Source organism: Quercus robur, chromosome 2 (genome assembly GCF_932294415.1).
Source record: "Quercus robur chromosome 2, dhQueRobu3.1, whole genome shotgun sequence".
NCBI lineage: Eukaryota > Viridiplantae > Streptophyta > Magnoliopsida > Fagales > Fagaceae > Quercus > Quercus robur.
In genome coordinates, this window is record NC_065535.1 from 59545853 (window position 1) to 59555519 (window position 9667).

A 9667-nucleotide genomic window follows, 5' to 3' on the forward strand; every position below is an offset into this window, starting at 1 on the left:
GTAAGTTTATATAATTCAGCTTGGACAAAACCCCAAATAAAATAGAGGGCCATAAATAGTGTGAATTTCTTAGTGGTGTGTTTGGATGGCAGGATTTAGATTTGAGTGATTGAATTCAAATACCTTGTTTGGATAGTTTAAAAAGGGTTAAAGATTTGGATTTGACAAATTCACCAAGAATTTTAAACTTTAAAATCCTTGAATTTGAAATAATTTCTAAACCCATACAATTTTAGAAATTTATAAGATATGTTTCAACATTTATAGATTTGGAATTAAAGCATTTCAAATCCACAATTTTAAAATTCAAATCCAAATTCAAGTAACCAAACACAACTTAGAAGTATATTGCTTATCATCTCCTAAATTCAAAGGATAGGTATTAGAATAAAATTTTGTAAAGTTTAGTTTTAGTTCAAATGTAAAAATCCATTATGTTAAAAGATATCTAGTCTAATGCGTTAGAGCTCTTGTCCAATTGATGTGGTGTGGAAGCTACAAGAAACAAAACATGTTTGCTTCAAGAAGATAACCTTGAATTCATGATGGGTTTCCTTAAATTCACAACGTGATAAAGTCTGGAATTTACCAAAAAATGAGAGACAAAGTCTATATTTTTTGTTAATTTGAAAAAATAAATTGTCTTAGAATCTACAATGCATTTAAGTAATAAAAGAAAATCTAGGGCCACCCTAAAAACCCTAATTCGAACTAATGACGTAATTAGGTGATAAAATAAGAACAATTACTAAAAAAAAAAAATACAAATTTGAGATTATTGCAAAATCAAATCCTAATATTTCTAAGTGATGTCTCAAAACAAACAGAATCTTATTCTGACTTCTAAATTAAAAATTTATATATAAAATAAAAATGACTAAAAACAGCAAAAATGTATAATTCAAGAACTAAACAAACGAATTTGCCTAAAAAGTGATTTCGTTTGTGGCCAAAGGCGACAAGTTTTGCTCCCAACATTGTTTTCCGCACCAATTTTCATGCAATTTCATCTCTATCGCCAATGATTTCTACTACTTCCTAAGGAAAGTTTGTATTTTCTATTTTACATCACCAATTATCCAAAAAAAAAAAAAAGTTGTTGTCCAAAAACAAAAACTAACTCAAAATGTGTCATTGTTGTCGGGCAAAAAAAATGAGAATTTTTTAATTATTATATATAACACTTTTTTTTAATGAATATTATTGTATTAAACACTTTTTCTGCCACCACAAAGTGCTGCACTGATGCGTTGCTTACCATTTACGGTGCTTTTATATATATGACATGTTCCTCGGCCAAAATGGCACAGCACTGTTTACCGAAATATATATCAATTTATTACTGTTTCAGAAATATTTAGAGATCTCCCACTTTTTGGGTACTAGAGTTTGGGAAACTCGAGTACCATGGAAAACTTGAGTACCCAAAAATTGGTAGATCCCTAAATATTTCTGCAAACAGTGGTAGATTGATTATATTTCGGTAAACAGTAATATTTTGGCCCATGTTCCTCTATTTTCTTTTCTTTTCTTATCTTTTTAATTTTTGAGCATGGTCTCCCATTGGTCAATGTCATCCACATGAATTTTTCTATTTGCGTAAATAAGCAACACCTTGTGGTGGTAGATTTTTTTTTTTTTTTGGTAAATAGAAAAAGTGTTTAATATTCATTAAAAGACAAAACTTAGGTACAGTACCTTAGGTGCTATTCCTTAGACTCTTCTGTTCAAATTCAACCATGTGGCTATTTAACTAAAAAATACACTTTCAACCCATGAGAAAAAATCTACATGGCAGAATCTTAAAAAGTGAACCTAAGTACTGTAGCTAAGTCTTGCTCTTCATTAAAAAGAAGTGTTTACTAAATAAAATTTATCTTGTCTTTATCTTTAGGGCAAATTACAACTAAACCCACCTGTAGTTTGGCTGAAATTTAAGTTGCCTACTTGTGGTTTGAAATTTGATACTTTACCTACTAGAGATTAGCTCAGTTAAAGTTCTATAACTCACCACCAATAAAAACGGGGCTAAATATGTAATTTTACTTTACTTTTATATCTCTCTTCTTAAAAAACACAAAAAATATAAAAATACAAGATCAAATAAGATAAAAATAATTCAGTGGAACACTTGCAGCATTGGATTTCAAATAACAAGTAGGCAATTCAAATTTTTCCCAAACCTGAGGTGAGTAAAATGTCAAATTTCAAATAACAGATAGACAATTTAAATTTCAGCAAAACCACATGTGTAAGCTGTAATTTGCCCTTATCTTTATTATTGGTTAGTTCCTAAAGCTGAAAAAATGGTAAAATACTGATCCTTTTTCACGCATTAGTAACTTTATCTTTTCTTAATTCTAATAATATCAGTGTCAACCTTCTTTTGACCGCATTATCAGCGTGTCATGATCCCTTTGCATGCATTTACACATAAAATTCAACAAAAAGAAAAATTACAACTATTATAAATAATTGATTCTATGGGCTGCGAGAGCTCAGAAACCAAAATCATAATTGCAACATTGATTGCTCTAGTTGTGCTTTCTCTCATATTTATCTTCATTTTGATTGTTTTTATCATCGGGCATGGCATTGATTATGGGTATAAGGTCCCATAAACTTCTGTTCGCAATTTTTACTCTTTTACTGCTCTTGAAACCAGCCCTTGGATTCATTTCAAAGGTTGGAGACGATAACGTGTGGTGCATAGAGAGGGAGAGACAAGCACTCCTTGAGTTCAAAGAAAGCCTTATTGATAACACCAATATGCTCTCTTCATGGGGGAGTGAAGATGCAAAGAAAAATTGTTGCAGCTGGGAAGGAGTTCACTGTAACAACCAGACAGGCCATGTACTTGAGCTTCATCTTGATTTTTATGGGTTACGAGGTAAGATAAGTCCTTCACTGATTGAGTTGCATCATTTGACTTATTTAGGTCTTAGTGGCAATGATTTTAATAACAGTCAGATCCCAAAGTTTATTGGTTCACTCAGTAACTTAAAGCGCCTTGATCTAAATGGCGCCAATCTAAGTGGGCCAATTCCATTTCAACTTGGTAACCTTTCCCACTTGCAATATCTCGACCTTAGTTGGAATAATTTGAAACTTGTCCAAAATCTTGAATGGCTTTCTCATCTTGTTTCAATAGAACACCTTGATCTAAGTAATTTGAATCTTAGTGTAGCCAATGATTGGCTGAAAGTTGTTAGTGGTCTCCCTAACCTATCAGAGTTGTGGCTATATAATTGTTCTCTTCCTCTTGCCACCACATCTCCTCTTTTGCATATTAATTCCTCTAAATCTCTTACTTATCTTGATCTCTCTAACAACCCTTGCATCAATTCCTCCATATTCTCTTGGTTGTTGAATTCTAGTACCAACCTTGCTTATGTTGATCTCTCATCTAATCAATTACAAGGTTCAATTCCAAATGTTTTCAGCAACATGAATTCTCTCGAGCGACTCTATCTTCATGATAATCAATTTGAAGGTGGCATTCCAAAATCCCTTGGAGATATATGTACTTTACATTTATTGTATTTGTCGTCCAACAATCTCAATGGACAAGTTCTTGAATTCTTCCACAACTTGCAAGGATGCACAAAAGATTCATTAGAGAGCTTACATTTAGGTGGGAATCAAATTAAGGGGCCAATGCCTAAATTTGCAAAATTTCCATCATTGAGAGAGTTAGATCTTTCTAACAATAAATTTTATGGGTCTGTGGCTGAAAAAATAGAAACTCTATATAAGTTAGAGTTTTTGGATCTTCGTTCAAATATGTTGGAAGGCGTTATCTCTGAAACCCTACTTTCAAATTTTCCGAATTTGTATTATTTACAATTATCTTCTAATTCTTTCACTTCAAATTTCAGCTTTGATTGGATTCCCCCTTTCCAATTGAATGACTTATATTTGAGATCTTGCAAGTTGGGTCCTCATTTTCCAAATTGGATAAAAACTCAAAAAAACCTTATCTTCCTCGATCTCTCCAATACTAGAATTTCAGATACCATCCCTACTTGGTTCTGGAACATGCCTTTTGAGTTACATTATTTGAATTTGTCTCAAAACGAAATCAAGGGTAGGTTGCCAAATATATACAATTTATTTTCAAACCTTGCCATACTAGATTTCAGTTCAAACAGATTTGAAGGCCCACTACCAGCAGTTTCTTCTAATTTGACCTCATTAAATCTCTCCAAAAATAAGTTTTCGGGGTTAAATTCATTTATGTGCTCAATTACTGGGGGTATGATGCACCTTGACCTCTCAAGCAACAATCTATCTGAAGAGATCCCTGATTGTTTCATGCATTGGCAAGAACTTGAAATTTTGAATTTGGCTCACAATAAATTGTTTGGGGAAATTCCACTCTCTATAGGTTCTTTAATGCGGCTTATAGCATTGGACTTGAGCAACAATAGCTTGTCTGGGGAGTTGCCTGCCTCCCTCCAGAATTTCACTATGTTAAGATTTATGAACTTGAGAGAGAATAAATTATCTGGGAGGATACCAGCTTGGATAGGGGAAACAATGTCCTCATTGATCATTCTTAGCCTTAGATCCAATAAATTCCATGGAAGCATAGGGTTACAGATTTGTTTGCTAATCCATATTAAATATTTAGACTTGTCTCAAAATAATATTTCTGGAACCATTCCACACTGCATCAATAATTTTACTGCGATGGCTCACAAAATTTCAGATGTTATGACTGACAAGTACTCAACTTGGAATGGCCCTGAATATAGTTTTTATACTGATTATGGAAAATATAGTGACAACAGTCTCAATATAATTGTTGGTTGGAAAGGAAATGTGTATGAGTATGGAAAGAATTTTGGAGAAATGAGGAGCATTGATCTTGCAAACAACAAATTGACCGGAAATATTCCAGAAGGGATATCCAGCCTCATAGAATTGAAAGCATTGAATTTATCAGGAAACATGTTGACTGGAATAATCCCTAAAAACATTGGTAAGTTGGAACAATTGGAATCTTTGGATTTGTCGAGAAATCGGTTTTCTGGTTCATTACCTGCTAGCATGGTTGGTTTACATTATTTGGGCTATCTTGACTTGTCCTATAATAAATTATCGGGAAGAATTCCAACAGGCACTCAACTCCAGTCCTTCAACCCTAGCAAATTCATGGGTAATGCTGGACTTTGTGGACCTCCCCTTATAGAAAAGTGCCCAGAAGATGTAACATCCAACGTTGGAGGCAGTAAAAACCATCAAGAAGATCAAGATGGAGGAAGTAAAAACCATCAAGGAGATCAGGATGAATTCTGGAAGTGTCTTTATGTTGGTACAGGTTTTGGATTCGCTGCTGGTTTTTGGGGAGTCTGTGTCTCCTTAATATTGAACCGTTCTTGGAGACATGCATATTTCCTAATGTTGATCAACCTGAAGGATTGGTTGTACGTGACAATAGTGGTGCATACTAAAATATTGCTAAAGATGTTTCACAACTAGGGCTATCACAACTTCACTAAAGGTTTGCGAAAAAATTTCGAACTCAGTTATATGTTTCTATCTATTTCTTCTGTTGGATTGATTTTAATTTTGCAAACTAATGACTGTTGTTTAACCTTGTAGGAGATCTCCTGCCTTTGATATTACGTCCTATTCATTCGCTTAAGATATCATGCTGGGGTGCAAACTTTAAAGAAGACTTTCGAATTCCAATGTCAGTTTGTGTGTGTAATATATATATATATATATATATATATATGTAAAATTTTGTGTGTACTAGGCAAGAGCTGGAATTGCCATCAATGAAATTTTGTTTTATATTCGATTAATGATCTGGTTTCATTTGAATAGGTTAGTTGGCGTTCAAGTTTGACATAGGTTGAACGGTAATTCTACGGATTTCAAATCTTTTATGAACTTATTTTCCCATGTTAAAGTTTAATCTGGATCTAAAATGTGCCACCTCTTTTAAAAAGCCCATAACCTAACTCTAATAGCAAAATTAATTGTAGCTATGCCAACCAAACATTAATAGCATAAAAAAAATATTATCGATAACTCTGCCTGAGATGGAAAAGGGAAAAAGAACGAGGATGGCTAGTGATTCTAGTTTTATATTCCTACTATATATATATATATATATATATATATATATATATATATATATAGGTGAAAATGGCCAAATACCACCATTTTCAGAAATTTGTAGCAAAAAAGCACTATTTCGAAACTTATTAGGGAAATACCACTTTTATGGTACTTGAGTTTGGCGAAATCGAGTACCATTTGGAACTCGAGTTTAAGAAACTCGAGTTCCTAGAAGTTTTGCCACCGTGGCATTGCTGAGGTGAAAATTGGGCGATTAAAAAAAATAATGTTGTACTCGAGCTTGGTATATTCGAGTACCATGCAACACAATACTCGATTATACTAGGCTCGAGTACCTTTTATAAATAAAATGTTGTTTATTTTATTTTTACGATACTTGAGCTCACCAAGCTCGAGTACCTTGTAACTTTTTTTTTGGTATTATCGACAAATAAACAGAAACATAAAATGATGTTTATTTTATTTCTACAGTACTCAAATCTGCTTACTGCATTTATAAAATCTGTTTTTCGCATTAATTAAAACTATTAACTGTTTTATCAATGCAGAAAAATAGATTCGATTATTGTGAAATTCAAACATGAAAAAGCATTTAGATTTGGCGTTTAAATTCAGAAGACACGATTTCACTAGGTGTTTTATGAGAAAACGGTGAACAATTTTTTAAATAGTGAACAGAAAATAATTTACGCAGAAAAGAGAGTGAATTTTTTTTTTTTTTTAAATAATGCTGATCAGAAAATAATTTTATGCAGAATGCTAGAAATAGTTTATGCAGAAAACAGTGAACAATTTTTATGAGAAAATAGTGAACAGTTTTACTTAATGTAGAAATTAAATTCATATTTTGAAATTAAAATCTCTATATTTTACAATGCTTCTATTTAAATAAATAAAAACATAAAAAAGCTATTTATTTTTATGTTTATGTTTATTTGTTGATAATCCCAAAAAAAAAAAGAAAAAAAAGAAAAAGAAAAGTTACAAGGTACTTGAGCTTAGTGAGCTCGAGTACTGTAGAAATAAAATAAACATCATTTTATGTTTATGTTTATTTGTCAATAATCCCAAAGAAAAAAAAAAGTTACAAGGTACTTGAGCTTGGTGAGCTCGAGTACCGTAAAAATAAAATAAACAGCATTTTATTTATAAAAGGTACTCGAGCCTGATATACTCGAGTATTGTGTTGCATGGTACTTGAGTATACCAAGCTCGAGTACCACATTATTTTTTTTTAATTGCCCAATCTCCACCTCAGCAATGCCACGATGGCAAAACTTCTAGGAACTCGAGTTTCTTAAACTCGAGTACCATAAAAGTGGTATTTCCCTAATAAGTTTCGAAACAGTGCTTTTTTGCTACAAATTTCTGAAAATGGTGGTATTTGGCCATTTTCACCTATATATATATATATAAACATTTCTTTTATCTACTTTTGTTATGTGGATCTCGGAGGAAGTTTTTCCAATAAGAAAATAATATTTCAAACATAATAATGAGTGTGTCGGTATTATAATACTATGCACGCAAAACACATTGTGATAACATACAAAATTCAATCAATTTATTTCAAAATGAATGGATATAATTTTAAGAACTCTTACTGTCACGTCTCAAACCCGATACCTGAATTTGTGACCATGATTGGCATGTTAATATCAAGCTTGAATCTGATATTAATAAGAACCAACTAAACTTTTAAACAAAAGCTTTCCCCTTTCTTTTCATTCTTATTTCTTTACTTTCTTGGTATAAAATTTTCACTTAATATTCAGAGCATCTACGCTGTACTCAAGGAATAACATAATCCACCAGTCATTCAATTTCCACACTTTCGCATAATACATCTCTAATTACACTAAAATATACAACTCTAATCAAAAGATCCTAAAGTACACAATACTATAGAGCTAAACATCAAATTTCTAAATTAGGATCTATACTTTTAAAACTAAAACTAGCTCCCTCCAAAACTCGACTAAGACTCTCTCTGCTCTAGAATAAAACCTGTTGACTGAAAGAGTGGAAGGGGTGAGCTACACAGCTCAGTAAGGGTAAGTTACACAAAAATTTAATAAGAATGCATGTAAATCAAATCATTTCATTTCATTTCTAGCTGACTCTTGTCTTGCAATAGCTCCATTGTTTCTAGCACTTCCAGCTGGCTCTTTTCTTGCCATAGCCCCATAGTTTCTAGCACTTCTTGCCAACTCTTTTCTTGCAATTGCTCCATTGTTTCTAGCACTTCCAACTGACTCTTTTCTTGCAATAGCTCTGTAGTTTCTAGTACTTCTAGCCGATTCTTCTCTTGCAAAAGCTCCATTGTTTCCAAAACTTCTAGCCATATGTAGAATTCCTTCAAATTGTCTTAAACAAGGTTATAAAGAGTAGGAAAAAAAAATCTTTCTCATAATATGTGACCTGCAATACATGCAAAACAAGAATTCTTAATTGAAATATTAAAAGCAAGCAAGAGTGCACCATAATTTTTTTTTAATGATTAATCATGCTAATTAATAATAATCTATAAATACATATATATATATATATATATATATATATAAAACCGAAACTTCTGAAACTCTCACAATTTTCCATGTCAGCACAATTAAAAAAATTAAAATTAAAAACCGAAACTTCTGAAACTCTCACAATTTTCCACGTCAGCACAATTTAAAAAATTAAAATTAAAATTAAAAACTCTATTTCACTCAATAACAAAACCAGATAAAAGCCAAGCATTCTAGGTTTTCTCTAACGCAACCCACTACAACCTTCCCTCTCTCAAATGTTTTTTTTTTTTTTTTTTGTCCCTCCTCAAACCCTGGACGTAAGACTTCCCTTCTCTTCCTTGCTCCATGATAGTCCCTACATTCCAACCAACACTCCCAAATCAATGCTTCTTGATTGCCCATCAGACTTGACGGGAGGCCTAGGACAAGTATCATGGTGCTAAAGGTGGTGTTTTTACAAATCTAAATCTACAACTAACAAACCCTAATCTTGGTATGTCCCTTTTTCCATCTAAGTTTTTCTAATACTTCTATTTTTGCTTAATGGTTTTTCTCTGGTATTTATTTATTTTTTTTTTGGTATTTTCCCAAGTCCCAGACTAGCATCGAAATCCCACGACAGATAAAACACTTAGATAATGTCGATGTTTGTCTTCTCTATGTGAGTTTACAATTTGGCCATGATATAGGAGCAAGGGTAATCATAAACCTATTGAAGTTAGGGCAAATAGGTAGTATATCTCCAATCTTCTTTTACAAAATAGGATAATAATAGAGCATGAGATACATTGAAGAATTGAGAACAAATAGTATAAATTGATTGAACACATCTCCATACGAAGAGAACACTTGACAGCTTTCATTAATTTATTTTATTTTTTAATTTATTTTAGGTTTTGGAAAACATACGTTTTGGTAGTCCCACAATGTTAAACATCATTTTTTTTTATTAATTTATTTATTAAATCAATTACTACTCTTCACACTAAAGAGTTTTAAATCAACTATTACTCAATAACATAGAGTTTCAAACTGACTACTACTTAGTGACATGGAAAGTT

General features: G+C 32.2%; 1 protein-coding gene across 2 annotated transcripts; it reads left to right on the forward strand.

The window, feature by feature from the left end:
• Positions 1–2529: 2529 nt before the first annotated feature.
• On the forward strand, positions 2530–5813 carry LOC126714268 (receptor-like protein EIX2). 2 transcript variants are annotated; one of them, XM_050414337.1, is made up of 3 exons: positions 2530–2890; positions 4712–5506; positions 5608–5813. In XM_050414337.1, exons 1-2 carry the CDS (start codon positions 2590–2592, stop codon positions 5482–5484), a joined length of 1074 nt encoding a protein of 357 aa, XP_050270294.1. In that variant the 5' UTR covers positions 2530–2589; the 3' UTR covers positions 5485–5506; positions 5608–5813. The 2 variants fall into 2 exon arrangements, with proteins under 2 accessions (XP_050270294.1, XP_050270295.1); XM_050414338.1 differs by having other exon boundaries at positions 5123–5506.
• The last annotated feature ends 3854 nt before the right edge of the window (positions 5814–9667 follow it).

Excerpts from the sequence above, each read along its gene's own strand:
- LOC126714268 (XM_050414337.1), top strand. The coding sequence starts at position 2,590 with ATGGCATTGATTATGGGTATAAGGTCCCATAAACTTCTGTTCGCAATT. Across the intron at positions 2,891-4,711 it reads TGATTTTTATGGGTTACGAG|ATGTTATGACTGACAAGTAC; the intron begins GTAAGATAAGTC and ends ACAAAATTTCAG.